At 35.9% G+C, this 17,205-nt stretch overlaps 1 protein-coding gene across 19 annotated transcripts in view; it reads left to right on the forward strand.

The window, feature by feature from the left end:
- The window catches only part of Synj1 (synaptojanin 1), a 95,770-nt gene that overhangs the window by 13,516 nt on the left and 65,049 nt on the right, over positions 1–17,205 (forward strand). For all 19 annotated transcript variants that reach the window (XM_020165704.2, XM_020165703.2, XM_020165707.2 and 16 more), the window contains exons 3-6: positions 7,900–7,986; positions 9,548–9,815; positions 13,427–13,652; positions 14,380–14,463. In XM_020165704.2, coding sequence (XP_020021293.2) covers positions 7,900–7,986; positions 9,548–9,815; positions 13,427–13,652; positions 14,380–14,463 — 665 coding nt within the window. The remainder of the gene's footprint in view (positions 1–7,899; positions 7,987–9,547; positions 9,816–13,426; positions 13,653–14,379; positions 14,464–17,205) is intronic.

Here is a 17,205-nt window from a genome sequence, read left to right on the forward strand (position 1 = left end):
TTAAATAGTTTAATGTCTTTCAACTGAAGTTTTAATTATTTAGTTATGTAAGGAAAATTTTCCTTTTAAAATAATTTTTCATTTTGTGTATGATGAAATGGAAACAGGCTTTTCTCCTAGTGAGTTACATATACAATCTTGGATGAATCAACTGATCTCTAGTCTTTTTCTCCTGAAAATGAGCAGCTTGGACTGCATGATCTCTAGCACCCTCTACACTGTTGGTTCTATACCAAAGTGCTATCTGCATGCAAATAAGCTGACCACAAATTGCCATGCATGCAACCACAAGCAAATTGTGATTCTAGGAGCAGCATTCTAATTTGCATCCTTGCCTTCACATTTTTATTAACTTTTTTTTGGTAAGTCAGGATCTTGCTTTGTAGTTCAGATGGGCCTGGAACTCACAATCCTGCTTCAGCATCCAGTTCTGGAATTACAGGTGTGCATTACCATCCATGGCACCTTATTGACTTACTGTAGCTTCTGCATCAGCTGGAAGACAGTCTAATCCCAGTCTGGAAGGGTTGAACCATAGCAGACTGTTACATTGGATAGTAGGGCCTTCATTGGGTGGATGTATTATTTAGTTTAAGTCACTGTAATTTATCAGAAGGTAGGGAAATTTGCATTTAAATTTAATTCTCAAAATACCTGTTAAGTATAAGTAAACTTTTATGTAATCTATTGTTCTTGCACAAAACATTAATTTTGTTTCCTTCCTGCTCAAAATAGAGTTGGCAATACAGGTGTAATTTCCTTGTGACAGCTATTCTTTGTTTAATAAGCTTTTCATTTACAGTTACAAGTCACAAAATCCAAAAATGGGCATATGATTATGTTCTCATCTGAATTCTTGTAGTCTGATTTAAACACTTCATTATTTGCCATAAATTCTGGTTTGAGAATAGGGGGTGTAATAATAATGCAGAATAATGTCATTCATGTTGTACTAGGCCAAAATACTACATAAATAAGCCACTACAGGAAAATAAAAAGGGTATGTGTGTGTCCCCAATGATAGGGAACTATTGATATGTTAATGAATGATGAAATGGAGAACTACTGGCATGTTAAATTTTGGCAGAGAACAATTAATATAGTCATACTCAGATTTTTTTTAAAATGGTGCTGAGAATTGAACCCAGGGCCTTGCTCATGGTAAGCAAGTGCTCTACCATTGAGCCAGACCTCCAGCTTCACTCAGAGCTTTTGGTAGTCCATAAGTAGACCATCTCTGCAGCTTCTATTTTTGTTACCTACCTGTAGCTTAAATAAGAAGAGTGGTAGCTTAGGCCTACCTGCAGTCAACAATTTATTCAGGTATAAGAACTTAGAAAACATGCAGAGCTAAACTGATGAGGAAATTATGTGAATTAAGTTGTAGGATATTCTGTGTAGTTTTAAGTTTTTCTTAATGTCTTCTGTATTGATTAGCAAAGGGAAAGCTTATTTTCTAAAGGTAGTTTCAATGGAGTAGAATATTAAAGCTAAGTTATTCAGCATAAGTGTAAATAAACATTTATGACAAAATATAGCAATATCAACCCTTTCTTGGACTTCCATTATGGAATTGACCTTATTTTTCTTTTCCAAATTTGTTACATATTTACTTGGTAAATATGGCCCCATAGCCTTGGGCATATCAGGCTATGGGGCTATTCTAAAGGTGTGTGACTCCATTACAAGTTTATAAAAGTCCAAACGTCTATTGAATCTTGGTTAATATACCATTTTAGCGTAAGTAGAGAGAAAGTACATTTCTTGGTTACTTAGGTTTACAGTAGTTACTGGCTGGAGTTACATTGTCTTCTTTTCTTTCTGAATTCATCAAATATGCCAAGAATGTTGTCAGAATAAATTCTTTAACATTTTTGGGGAAGTATTGAACATACATGAAAGTAGAGAGAATAATGTGATTGACTGCCACATATCTGTTACCCACTTTCAACAATTACGGATTCACGGTTACTTACTTATTTTTATCTGTGCCAGCCCACATTTTTGATGCTGTCCGTCCCCATTTATTTTGAAATTCCAGGTCTGGAATTTCAGCATGTGGTGTTTTTTTTTTTCTTTTCTGTTTTTATTTTTTGGTAATGAGGATGGAACTTAGGGCCTCGTACACAGTGAGCAAACACTCTTCTCTGATCTATGTTCCTAGCCCTTCAGCACGTATTTCTAAAAGATGAGAGCTCAGTTGTTTTTTTTTTGGTTTTGAGACAGGATCTTTGTAGTCCAGGTTGCTTGGAACTCACTGTGTAGCTCAGGCTGGCGTGAAGGCCTCTCAAGTGCTGTGATTACAAGTGTGCCACACTCCTGGCATTCATTGGTTTTTCTTTTAACATAGCCATAATGTAATCACCACATCTGAAAATTTAACAGTAGTTTTCTTTAATATCAAATGTCTAATCAATGTTTAGGTCACTTTGTCCCTCTTAAATATTTTTGTGAGAATAAATGCTATGGCACATATTTTACTTAACTTTAGATTCTGCTCTATAATCTTATTTCTATTACCTGTCCTCTAGTAATAAAAGCTTTCAGATGATCAGCGCTACTGATGTGAAGATATGTTTAAAATATTGTGGGGAATAACACACTGTCATTAAATTAGAGACTAAGAAAATACTTAAGATACAAATGAAAGGTAGTATTGGGTGTAATGTAGGAAGAAGAGTTTTACGTTTTAAGTAAGCTATCATGGGATTTAGGTACTATTTATCCCTGGGTATGGTAAGCAGTCATTTAGAAGCTGGGACTTGCCTTAGCTTATGTACTTAAACACGTGAACTAAAGAGGTGCAGGCTGGTTTACCTTAGCTGAACTGCTGAAGATCTCTTTATTTGAGTCACTCCCAAAACAATAGGCTTCTTGGACATTCATACCTACTTGGGGTTAGAAATCAGTAACTTGTAAAAAGAAAGGTTTGTTTTTCCTAGCATCTTGTTTGATAGCCTTCCTGAAGAGAAGGGGGAAACTACAAGGCAGCCTTTTGTCCACAAAAGGCAGTTTATTATTCTCAATGAAAGCACAGTGACTACCCTGACAGATTGCAGTAGAAGGAAAGAGACCTGAACTTTTATTTTACCATATCTCCCAAACTTTAATTTCCATTCATTTTTCAGTTTGTTTCCTCTGAACTTTGTACACACCGTGCCATTTCAAATTCTAGTTTGAACCTTGATTGGCAATCATTTAACAATGTCTTCTTCCTATTTCCACCTTCCTGCTCCTACCCTCACTTGAAAATTTCCAGATCTCACTATGAGGAATTGTTAAATATGAACTTTAGTAATTAGGGCATTGGGATTCTTTTGGTGGTAAGGTAAAACTGTTCTAGAATGTTATTTTAAAGTTAGAAAAACATGTCCTTTTTGTGTCACAACCTCTGTTTGTTTTGCCTGTTAACTATAGTATTTAGGGTGATGGTTAAGTAGTTATGATGTTGAAATCTGAAGAAATAAAATCTAGTTTCTATTGCTGTTAGCACACAAGTGACTATAGTATTAAAAAAAAAGAGAAGAAAGGTTTATTTCCAATTAGAGTGATTGGGAAAAATTTCAGGAAGTGACATTTTGATTAGAGATTGAAGGATAGATAATTTTTAAAAATACAAAGATGACTAAAGATTAGTCCAGATGGAAAGAACACGATGAACACAGGAAGAGAAGGAAGAATATGTAGAACATGTAGAAAGGGCAATAAATTATTCATCTTGGCTGAAGCATGGGATGGAAGGAAAATGGCAATAGATTGTTAAAATACTTACAAGTGCTATGTTTCATCTGAAGTTTATATCCTTTTTTTTTTTTGTCAGTACTGATGTTCTCAAGACTTTGTCCTTACTAGGCAGGTGCTCTACCACTTGAGCCATGCTCATTTTGCTCTGGTTATTTTGGAGATAAGGTCTTGTTTTTTGCCCAGGCCAGCCTAGACTGGGATCCTCCTGTTTTACACTTCACACCATCGCCAGGATGACAGGCACATGCCACCATGACTAGCTTTGTTCCATTGAGATGCCATCTCACAAACTGTTTTGCATGGGCTGGTTGTTACCACGGTCGTCCTGATCTTAGCTTCCAGCGTAGCTTGGGATGACAGGCACATGACACTAAGACCAGCTATTGATTGAGATGGGGTCTTGGGAACTTTTTCCCCACCCTAGCCTTGTACCAATCTCAGCTTCTCAAGTAGCTGGGATTATAGGCATAAGTCACTGGCATCCGGTCCTATACACATATTTTAAAATGTAGTGTAGGCTTTCTTACTTTAAGCAGTCTCTTTATAGTAGATTCTCAGGTTATTTTCTAGAACTAAATTACCAGAGAAAGGTGGGACAGCAATCTAACTATGTTTATCCCTCTTACCTATTTTTGTATATTTTAGAGAGTGCCATAAAATAAGGAAAGATTTTTCCCCCATCAAAATAACTGTATGGGAAGATGGGTGTGGTGATGTATGTGTATAATCCCAGCATTAGGGATTCTGTGGCAGGAGGATGGTGAGTTCAGGGGCATCCCAGGTTACATAGTGAGATCCTGTCTTATTCATAAATAAATAAGTAAGTGGGATAAGAAGTTATTGTCAGAATTTATCTTCATTCCATTAAGAGGTAAGTGCTTCTTAATTTAGGGATTTAAAACATATAGAAAACTGAAATTCAGTACAAAGAACATTTTTTTCTGAGCTGTTTGAAAGGAGGTGGCTGCATGATACTTTATCACTCCTAAAGGCATTGTTATGTATTTCCTAGAAAGACATTCTCATGCATAATTGTGATATAATCATCCTAAAATTAACTGTTCATTAACTATCAATTCTCAGACTCCATTTAAGTTTTACCACTTGTCCCAACAATGTTTTTTATAGTTAATAGATCCACTTCAGATTTGTGCATTTTATTTAGTCATGTCTCTAGTCTCCTTAAATCTAGAAAAATCCCTTAGTTCTTGACACTTACCATCTTAAGAACTCTGAAGGTGAAGGCCAGTTATTTTATAGCATGTCACTGACTTTGGGTTTGTGTCTTGGCTCCTCATGCTTAGATCGTGGTTATATACTTTTGGAGGAATAGTGTAGAAGTGGTGTTCCTTTCATTATATCTGCTTAGGTGGCATAGTTTTGAACTGCCCATTATTGTTGGTGTTCACCCTGTTATTTGCTTGTTGGGCATGTCTTGCAGACTTTTCTCTTTATAATTGTTTTGAAGTACTTTGAAGCTATGTAAATACCCTTTCCTTGTTAGACTTTTAATTCATGAGCTTTTATAACCCATTATTTATTTTAATGCTCAAATTGTCCTAGATTTGTCTAATAAAAACCCCTTTACTGTCTTCTGCATTTTTCTTTCAACATGTCCTTTCTTCTGGTACAGGGGTATCCCTGCCCCTGACCTAGAGTTGTCCATTTCTCCAAGGTGTCCTAGTTCCTTTTAGTGGAAAATGGTGTAAGAAGTCAAGATCTGCCAGGTGCTGGTAGCTCATGTCTGTAATCCTAGCTACTTCTCTAAGCCTGTTTCCTCATATGTCAAGTGGAAATAATAGTAACTTTGCTCCTCAGGTTATTTTGAAAATTGAATAATGCATGAAAACTCACATTCATAATAATCATAGAAATAATATACAACTACCTCAGGTAAAAATTGTTTAAAATTTCTTTTAATATTTTGAGAGGAAACCAAAAACTACTGGCAGGGAAAATGATGTCTCATCTATTCTGAATTATTTTCCTTTCCTTTAACCTACTTTTCTAAGACTATATTGTATATTGTCTCTTGAGTCAGAATATGATACAAAAGAGCAAATATCTAAACAGCATGGCATTTGCTTTTATATTTGAATTGGGTGACAGTCTTCATAGATGAACCTTCACTAAGCCTGAGAGACATGGCATGTCATTCATGTATTTGGAGTACAGTTAATGAGAAGGTAACTATTATACATTATTAGAGGAGAATATTTTGTTGCATGGCAATTTAAATTACAGAGAGGCTTTTCTTATTCTTATTGTTATTGTTACTGTTATTGTTAGACCTACTGGAGTTTGAACTCAGGGCCTTATGCTTGCCCTGAGTGCTCTACCACTTGAGCCAACCCCCTCAGCCCTTTATTTTCTTTTTAACTCTTGCTAGCTGCTGATATGTGAATCTAAATGATGATTGCTAATGAAACTTGATACTAATATAGTAATTTCTATAGTACTATATTAGTGATAGCATTTTAAATACATGTAGCATGTAACCTGTAAAACTGTAAGATAATATTTGTCCTGGAAGCCATATCTTCTGTCATGAGAGATACAACAAGTGTTTCTAAATGTTTGTTTTTGTATATATAGGGTATTCTTTTGCAGTCCTAGGGATCGTAAACTCCGGGCTTTGCAAATGCTAAGCACATGGTTCTCTTAATAAAGCAGCATTCAGGGGAAGGCAATACTGTTTTATTTTAATAAAATATTATTAAATTTATGTTGCAAAGTTTTATATTTACGTTGAATGTTAGGAGTAACTTCTATGAACACATTGTGCAATAATAACATAGTACCTCTAGAAATGCAAAATCAAATACAAATCCACAGAATTTCTAGTGGCTTAAAATCTTCCCCACTCTATTTCATTCTGGTGATTAGATCAAAGTCCTCACTTACTTAAGAACATTTTAGAAAATGTGACAGTGTCAGTTGATTGAGTGATTAAGTCATTTAATCTTAGCCTGTGCTGCCAAGTAAGTACAGCACAACTCATTAAAAGGCAGAAGTGAGGTCATTAGGAAGAAGGCTTAAGAGTAGATGGCCTTAAAGAGGTGAAGTAGATAAGGAAATGAGACTGTGGAATTCTGGAGAAGAGCTTCAAGGAAAATAAAGAGATCACTATACAAAGTAGCAAGGGGTATTAGGCAAAGCAGTAGGCTGAGAAGAGCCCTTTTGTCAGCACTGAAGATAAACAGGAAATGAGAAGGTCAAAATGATTTGCTTACATGATTTTCTGATGCAGAACACATGAGTCTGTCAAAGATTCTTTAATTCTGCATTGCGGATAAATGAGGAAAGGGGAAGAGGATTCATGTAAGAGATGAGAGGTAAACATGAGATGAACTCATCAGCTGAGAATTAAGTTGGGGGAAGGGAAGGGAAAAAGGGCAAGTGGAGAAGGATAGAAACATGGAAGGGAAAGGAAGGAATGAAGAAGAGGATCATACCTTTCTGAATTGTAGACTATAGAATGTGTTATTTGTAATTGTTCTTGAAAATGCTAGCTGTGGTAGTATTTCTTTGGCTCTGTTACATTTTAAATGTATATTTGCTAAGTACTAGGAAGGTTTTCCTTTCAAGTTTTGGGATTTGTTGTTGTTGTTGTTACTACTGTTTTGCTTTCAGTGGAATAACCATAACTCCCTCCCCTATGTATTATACTTACTTAACAAGTCAGACTGAAGACTTCTCCATTCCTATACTAACCTATGTGGTCAAATATTGCTAGTAACTCTCACCAGTTAAATATTTTGTCAGTTTTCTATGTACTATTCTAAGTGTCAGTGAATAAAACAATAAAAGAATAAAAGTTCAGATCAGTGGGAAAAGATGGATTAATTGATGATGCTGTAATAATTTGTTAACTCCCCGAGAAGAACTATGTTGCTAGCTTGAAAAAATATTTTAATGCATTTATGTTAAGAATATCACAGTTAGCCACGCATGGTGGTGCACAGCTATAATTCTAGTACTCTGAAGACTGAGGCAGCGGGATCATGAATTCATACAGAGCTACATACATACTGAGATCCTGTCTCAAAAACAAAAAATACCACATTTAGAAATTTTTCATTGAAATTCTGGATTATTGCTTAAAAGAATCTGATGTCTCCCATCATTTTTCTTAATCAAAAAATTTTCTTACAGCATCTGCAGAAAAAGAGGCAATCAAAAGTACATACTCCAAAGTATTGGATGCCTATGGACTCTTAGGTGTTTTACGGTTAAATCTTGGTAAGTTTATTACCTAATTGATCCATTTTTTCATTTCTGTTTTTGTGATTCTAAAAATTTGAGAGTACCTGTACATCATTTCAGATTCCATGTTTTATCTGTAAGTGTGACATACCTTTTAAACATTAATTAGGCTAATCTTGCAATGTTTGGTTCCCATAAAGGTGCTACATTTTCAAGCACTTGTGATTTTAAGTTCCAGAGACTGTGCCCTTAATGAACACATTAAGAGAAAATTACAGCATTGCCCTTTTTCTTTGCTTCAGTGCTTTATGGAAAAAGTGTCCTCATGTGAACCACACATCATGGTTTCCCTGATGCACAGTAGAAGAGACATGTTTACAGTCAGGCCTGCTACTTAATGTCACTGTGGGTCTCAGACTGACTTTGATCACCAGTTTGTAAGGGTGTGACTTGAAATGCGCCTCAAAGACTGGTCAGGCCCATGATTTGTTTGGTTTGGTTTTTTACTAGTCTGTAATGGAAGAAGCAGCTTGTACTATCATGAAAATCTAGCACACGATTTTCTTTACTGAGAAAGTCTAATTATAGGTTTTAAAAAAAGGTGGATTTAGTGATGTAGTGGACTTCCATTGTGGTACAGGCACCTTTTCTCATTGGGTGCTGGTAATAGTTTATGGATCATGCTCTGAGAAGCCTTGCTTTATAAAATGGATATTTGTCACTTGTTATTAATCTATCACATGTAAAACACTATGTTTGGGTCTTTTACTAATACTGTCTTAAGTAATCTGAGATACATATTTAAATTCCTTTTTTTATAATATGGAATTATATCACTGGTTGGTGATGCTAACATACTGAAGTTGTCAAATAATAAGTAAAGGAGTCAAGGTTCAAGACCACTTTTGCCTATGTCAGAGCCCATGCTCAAAGGACACCACTGCTGACTTCCAAATTCAGACTAATTCCATAGAATTTTTATTACAATTAGATGAAAAAATGTCTGTGAGCTAGGTGTGATGGTGCATGCACATAATCCCAGCACTCAGGAAGCAGAGGCAAGAGGATCTTGAATTCAGGGCCAGCGTGGGCTACATAGTGAGACCCTATCTCAATCCCCATTTCTCCCAAAAAATATCTAGGAAAGTTTTCATAAGCCAAATTGCTTTATAAATTGTTACCAAGAACTTTTTTGCTCTGTATCATCATCATTAGATCATATTTATGTGCCATTTTTTTCAACTTTGCCATTTGCAAAGAACTTCCACATTCATTATCTTATCTGAACTTACCATCATTAGAGAAGGTAGTAAAGACAAAACACTGTTTTTGGATAAATGTTTATAGTCCTTAATTAAGTCCAGTTTTGTAAATGTGAGATTATCCCGTTAATGTTTAAATGCTTATTATACTAAGTGCATTTAGACAAAGATTTTTCCAATTAAAAGACAGTTGTGAATTTAAACATGTTCATGATAAGTTTAAAATAATCACAATGCCAGTTTAAAAGATAGAAACACAAGAAAAAAGTCAGAAGAAGCTAAATAGCTTGAAAATACTGGGCTATTTCATCTAAAAATATCTTTGGTTTTTGCAGGCGATACCATGTTACATTATTTGGTCCTGGTCACTGGATGTATGTCTGTTGGAAAAATTCAAGAATCTGAAGTTTTCCGAGTTACTTCCACTGAGTTTATTTCACTTCGAGTTGATGCTTCAGATGAGGATCGAATTTCAGAAGTACGAAAAGTGTTGAATTCAGGAAACTTTTATTTTGCATGGTCTGCCTCTGGAGTCAGTTTAGATCTGAGCCTTAATGCACATCGTAGCATGCAAGAACACACAACTGATAATAGGTTTTTCTGGTGAGTCTGTGTTTTATTTTTTTCCTTTTTAATCATGTGCTATGTGGTAGCTTGGTGATAGGTTGGTTCAACAATTGCTGTTTCCAGAGATAGCAAGGTATGGACATTGCTAACAGAGCATATGCCTCTTTCCTGCTTCCAAGTCTGCAGTATAGCATGGCAGGCAGCCAGTGTTGATTTTTTAAAGTTAGCGTTGACATGAAACCATTTGTTCTTTCTGACCAATACTGATCTTTCATTTCAGAAATATATTTAAAATATTAGTTTTAAATTTGAGAATGACTTATTTGTGATGAAATTGTTTTGCTTATGTTTACAATTCTTAGCTTTGAGTGCTTGTCTCTGGCATTATCACCATTCTAAGCCATCATTCCCTTATTGATTTTAAATTTTAAAATTGTAAGTAGATTTTTTTTCTTTTTTGTAGTATTGGGACCCCAGGGCCTTGAGCATGGTAGGCAGGTACTCTGTCACTGAGCTACTACCCACCCTGAGTAGATTGATGTAAAAGCAACAGACTGTGAAGAAATAGTATACTGGGACAAAGTCCAGTAGAGTATTAGAAGTATAGTAAAAGTACTTATGTAGGTAACTGTGATATGTTACATGATTGGGGTAACTGTGCTGATTGTAAATAGGCACACATCACCTGGGACTATAATTACCATGCCTTTATTTTAGCAGACCAGATTCTTAGTATAATCCCTCTATTTTTTACAATGAACATCTATGGTGACTTTCTCTTTAATGCCATGTGCAAATTACATTTTATTGTATTAACATACATTATAAGGCCAAAGCCCCACAGCCCTCTCCCTTGGACTCCCTCAGTACTTCATATTCAAGGCATTCCCTCCTGTGTATTTTCTGTCCCTTACACTTTCAACATCACTTGTATGGTTCTTGAATAGCACAATTCAGGTTTGACACATTTGCTCTGGCTTTCAGAGGGATCAAAGTCAACAATGACCTTAGGAGAGGAAACTACCTTCTGTTTCAACCTTGTAGTTTATATGGAAGTTCTTCACCCAGAAGAGACGTATAGGGGAGGACAGAGGGCCAATGAGTAAAGGCTTTAGAACACTGTTTGTCAGAGGCAGTGAGACACTGAGAGATAGGAAAGAAGAGGTAGAAGGCAGTGGAGGGTATAACAGAGCAGATGAGTGTCCATAAAGCCCCTTCAGTGCAAAGAAAGTAGTGATGATGAGATAGACTTTGTCTAGCATTCAGAAGTAGGTCGCAGCATTAAGTGTCAACCTGATGCTTTTTCTGGTGGAAGGCATGGAAGTCCTTTGCAAAATGTAATTGTATTGCAAATGTGTTTAAGGCATCTGTCCTCACCTTCTTGTTCCCTCCTCATTGTTATCCCTAATTCCTTAAATAGACAAGCTTTCTTGCCATATTAGAAGTCCAAGCAAAGGTGTAGTTGCATTTGCTGAGTTTAACCAGTAGGAGTAATTCGTTTATCTTTTCATACAATTAAGGGTAGAGATGGGGACACATTTAGATCACAAAAATCCAGGCGGGTTATCCAATTGGAGACAGGTTGAACAACAGCATGGCTAAAATGCCAGCAGTGAATTTTGCCCACTTTTCAGTCTTGTTTTTATTGTTTGGTAAGAATTGGCAAACTTGTTTAAATTTGCACAGGAAAATGAAAGTTTTTAGAATTCATACTCTTGTACCTTAGTCTAAATTTTTTGTGGTACTGGAGTTTGAACTCTGGGCCTTTACCTTGAGCCACTCCACCAGCCATTTTTTGTGATGGGTATTTTTGAGATAAGGTCTTGCAAACTATTTGCCTGGGCTGGCTTCGAACTGTGATCTTCCTGATATCTGCCTCCTGAGTAGTTAGTATTATAGGCATGAGCCACCAGCACCTGGCCTAAATATTTTTTTTTAAATGATATAGTAACTATTGAAGCCAAAGAGTGTCAAATGCCTGTCACAAAAACCAGGCAGTTTTATTCCATTGTGATTTGAAGCTGCTACCAGTAAAGAGTTATATATTCATTTAAGTAGAATTAAAACAGCAGCACATTGATAATAAAGAAAAAGTGGAAACTGGCAGTAAAGAAGGAAGCTCTACCTATACAAAATGCCTAGAATCCAAGGTTTGTTTAATTGAGGACGAGTGCATCCTTTCTCTCTATACCATGTCATGGCTTCCAGCTGTGGTGCCTTAGACAGCCTGGACCACAATCAATTTGAGCTTTGCCTCAGATCAGTATAAGTAATAGTAAAGTATGAAACCTGAAGTCATTGTGCTTGTTAAAAATGTACTGGTCACCCAGATTTAACATTCTCCCGGTGGTGATCTCATTTATACTCCAGTGTGCTTTCTTAGTTTCCTGAATATATTTTATCTCTTTGTATACATTGTTTTGGTGGTACTGGGGCAGTTTGCTTTCTTAGAAAAGTAGCTGGTCTATCAGAACTGCCCTTGGCCACTACCTGATGGGTATTCACCACAGCCTGTGACCTGAGGAGTGAGAAGTTGAGGACTCCTGCTTTGTTACTGTTATTAATAACCCTGAGTGTTCAGGAGAGTGCTGTTATATTTCTTATACCTTGTTTAAGACACCAAGGTAGCGTAGACACCTGAGAAACATTTCCATTTGAAATAGAAGAGTTTTAAACTCAGAACCTTCAGTGACATAGAAAACTCTGTTTTGCATTGGTGAGGTTTTTTTTGCTCAACAATGTATTTTTCTTAGTGGTAGGTTGGCTAGAAGCTTCCCCAGAATCTTCCATATATGTTATGTGGGAGACTAAGGCTCCAGTAGAGACCCCTGAAGGGTAAGAAGACCAGCCTGGTGGGGCTCAAGTCTCCCATCCCTGCTTTTTTAATAATAATGACTCCACTTTTATCTGCTTATTAGTCATCAGGCTTCTTTGTGATGTTTTTGAATAAAGCTTTTTTCTCTGCAAAAGTTTATAAACCAGGCTCTAGTCTATTACCTACAATACTAAAATAATTGAAGGGCCTGGGGGGTGTAGCTCATTGGTGAAGGACTTGCCTAGTGTGGATGAGGCCCTGGGTTTGACCCCCAGCACTGCAAAACAACAATAACAAAATAAACAAATTTTGTTTTAAATACTATGCCTGTACTGTCTGATACAGTAACTACAAGCCATATATGGCTATTTAAATTAAGCAAAATGGAGTCATGCAAGACTTAGTATTAGAAATAGGGTTTTATAAAGTGGGATATGGTTGTGTATGTGTCATCCTTTTTGGAACAAGTTAGATTATATTCATTATATATAAACATATAACAGAAATGGGGCACAGATACTAAAGCCCCCCGAAAAAAAGGATTCTTTAATATTGAACATAGATCACATGACTAAGAATCTTACATCTTCATTTCTTTTCTTTTTTTTTTTTTTTTGGCAGTACTTGGGTTTGTGTTTGCCAGGCTGGTGCTGTACTTCTTGAGCCAGGCCTTGAGCCCTCCATTTCTTTTTATAGCCTTATTTTCTGATCCTTAGCTTAGTAAATGTAAATGAATTGATTTATTTTTGGTGCCTTTTAATTTAATAACCTTAAATCAGTATTCTGGGAGCACTGTTTTAAAATTTATCCTGTGTTATTTATTTTCTTGCAGGAATCAGTCTTTGCATTTGCATCTCAAGCACTATGGTGTGAATTGTGATGACTGGTTATTACGCCTCATGTGTGGGGGAGTTGAAATCAGAACAATTTATGCTGCTCATAAACAGGCAAAGGCTTGCATCATTTCAAGATTAAGCTGTGAACGAGCTGGAACCAGGTTTAATGTCCGGGGAACAAATGATGATGGTCATGTCGCCAATTTTGTAGAAACAGAACAGGTATGTAGTGTTGTCTATTGCTTGTTTGTGAGTTATAGAAGAGGGACAGAAAATACTAGAATAGCCAATTTTTACTTGATTGAGAACACATTTTGACACCTATATTGTTGCCTCACAATGTTCTTGGTTACTTATTGGCTGTAAGAAAGGCATCCCTAAAACAAACTTATTTAGGTATGGCTCTTCAAATAAGTGGCAGGGTATTCACTAATTAGTGTGGAATAGTCAGTGGTGTTGTACCTTTGGTTTTAAATTTCAAAATCCTCAATAATAGAGCCAGACCACTTAAAGTATTTTTTTGTGAAATTAAATCTAATTCATAGTGGTAGATATACATAATATATAAAAGTTAAAAATTACATTTTTTGGTATGAAACTATATAATTGTAAATTCAGGCCATACCCCAACTCAACTCAGATCTTCCAGTTAAGGTTTTGAGAAATATAAAAAGCTAAAGAAAACAAATTAAAGTATAAAAGGTATATGTATAAAATGTTGAGATTTAAAAGGAGTTTCCTTTTTAAAATTGTGATTCTTATGCTTTCATTTTTAAATAATTTTCTTGGTTAACATTATTACTAACTGAAAAGAACAAACTTATTATTGACCAATTTAGAATACTTTAATTAGGACAATTTGTATGTAAGATATAGGTCACAAAATGTAGCTACTGTACAACAAATTTTAGTAACTTTTTCTAATACAGTTTTTTTTTTTTTTTTGTAGGTTGTGTACTTAGATGACTCTGTTTCTTCTTTCATACAAATTCGGGGCTCTGTTCCATTGTTCTGGGAGCAACCAGGGTTGCAAGTATGTGTTTGACATTTACTTACTATTTTTTTCTCTTGGAAATTTTCCTTATTCTCTAAGTTTTCAATATAGTACTTTAATTTATTGATCATTCTATTATTTCACATAATATAAGCTACATTCACAAATGAGGATCCGAATGAGTCTTATTGTAGATATTTTTTCCTTTAATGCTCTTTCAAGTAGTGTATTGGTTAGTTTTGTGTTACTATAGTGAAAAACCTGAGGCATACCAACTTTGTAAAGGAAAGAGGTTTATTTTGGCTCACAATTCAGGAGTCCGAAAGGCCAAGATTTAGCAACCCCTTTGGTTTGGCCTCTGGTGAGGGCATAATGCTGGATGGCATTATAATGATGGGAGTGAGTAAGGAAGGAGGAAAGAGATCACGTCCCAAAAACAAGAAGCCACAGAAAGATTCATGAGTCAGGCTCAGGCTTTTATAACTACTCACTTTCACAAGAACCTATACCAGGACTGGAGTGTGGCTCAAGTGGTAGAGCGCCTGCTTTACACACGAAGCCCAGGGTTCAGACCCTGTTCGCACCCCCACAAAAAAAGAAAGAACCCATATCAGGAGACTAGCATTCTCTTCTGAAGGCAGCTCTCCCAGTGACTTAAAGACCTCCAGCTAGGCTGTACCTCTTAACAGTTGAGCACCATCTCCCAACCCTGGGGACCACACTTACAACACATGAATGCTTGGGGGCAAACCATACTCAAAATGTAGTACATAGCCACAAAAAATCAGCTGCTGTGTTTAATTTTTAAAAGTGTGAGTTTTATAGCAGGTTAATTTTCCGAGTGTTTCTGTATTACCTCATTATTTTAGTATATAAGGATTTATTCTCTTTCGGCAGAATAATATAGCTTTAAGAAGCTTCTGTTACTTGGGATCCTTACTCCACTAGGTTTGTGATCTTGGACAGTGATTTAATCCCTTTCTTTTCTCAGTTTCTTCATCTGTAAAGTGGGAATGATATTAATAGTTCCTCCTTTTCAGAGCTGTTGTAAGGAGCAGATCAAAAACACTTAGAATAGTGCCTGACAGCAACGTGTTGTTATCAACAGTATTTCTGCTACTAGAATTTTATCTTATGTGTGATTACCTGTCATCTTCATGGTGTTTTATGACTTGCTTTCTGGTAATTTTTTCACTTTGTTTGTTGATTAAAATGTAAGATGTTTTAAAAATACAAGGTTATAATATTAGATTGGGTCCAATAGTATAATCTTGCATTTTATTTTTAATAAAAAAATCCTTATGTCCTAAGTCATATTCACTGTAGGCTTCTGGGTACGTATAATTTAGTAAGATTTATGCCTCAGTCTGTAGAATTGAGAAAAGGAACAGAAAAAAAGTCTTGCCTCCTTTTTAGTTTACTACTGGATCACTCCTATATTCTAGGTTGGTTACCATGGAAGGAAACTGTGGACAACTTGAACTTTTTAGTGATTCAGTTTATTCAACACAGGTCAAGAATTAATAGGCATTAATACTTGCACTGCTTTGCTGAAATTCTTTAGTTCTTGTCAAAATGTTCTTACTGGTGTGGGTTTTATCTTGGGCATATGGGGTAACTTAAATAGATATATTTCTTCTTGAACCTCTCTTGCAAAAGCGTCCCAGCCCAATCTTACTTCTCTTAAGCTTTTGTGATCCATGATGGATGTTTGGAAATTTTGCTTTTAGAGTAGTCCTAAAGCCTGGTTTGATGCAAACAAACACTTTGCTTTTGGGAACAGATTAGTATAAGAAATTCTTCTAGTCCATTTATGGGCTCTCTGTTATGCTGCTTTCTGTATTATTTTTTATGGTGAAGTTCAGTATGATTAGTAAAGTTAGAAAATCCTTTTTAGGTGGAACTTACTTCCTTCTTCCCTCTCCTTTATGCTGTACTCTCTCCACACAGAATCTGGTTGGATAGTGTCATATGATTGTGGGCTGAAAACTAACTGATTTTAAATCATGCATTTGAGGCAGTCTAACAATTCTGCTAAATTATCACTGATTGGCCTGTTGATGACTGGAGTTGTGTTAAGGGTTGAGTCAGTGGTTTTCATAGTTATTTAGATGTATAGTTTTTAAAGCCTCCTTTCTTTGAATAAGAATGGATTCTTTTCTCTACCATTCTAAAGGAGTGGGAATAAAGTAATGAAAGTATATGATTGATTTTAAGACACTGGAAAAATAGATAATTGGTTTTTTATTTATTTTTATATTAATTTTTTAAATTCTGTTTTATTTTGTAAATTTTTTTAAATTTTTATTGTTTTATTACTCATATGTGCATACAATGCTTGGGTCATTTCTCCCCCCTGCCCCCATCCCCTCCCTTACCACCCACTCCACCCCCTCCCGCTCCGCCCCAACCCCTCAATACCAGGCAGAAACTATTTTGCCCTTATCTCTAATTTTGTTGAAGAGAGAGTATAAGCAATAATAGGAAGGAACAAGGGTTTTTGCTAGTTGAGATGAGGATAGCTATACAGGGAGTTGACTTGCATTGATTTCCTGTGCGTGTGTGTTACCTTCTAGATTAATTCTTTTTGATCTCACCTTTTCTCTAGTTCCTGGTCCCCTTTTCCTATTGGCCTCAGTTGCATTTAAGGTATCTGCTTTAGTTTCTCTGTTGAGGGGAACAAATACTAGCTAATTTTTTAGGTGTCTTACCTATCCTCACCCCTTCCTTGTGTGCTCTCGTTTTTATCATGTGCTCATAGTCCAGTACCCTTGTTGTGTT

This window comes from Castor canadensis, chromosome 5 (assembly GCF_047511655.1).
Source record: "Castor canadensis chromosome 5, mCasCan1.hap1v2, whole genome shotgun sequence".
Classification (NCBI taxonomy): Eukaryota; Metazoa; Chordata; class Mammalia; order Rodentia; family Castoridae; genus Castor; species Castor canadensis.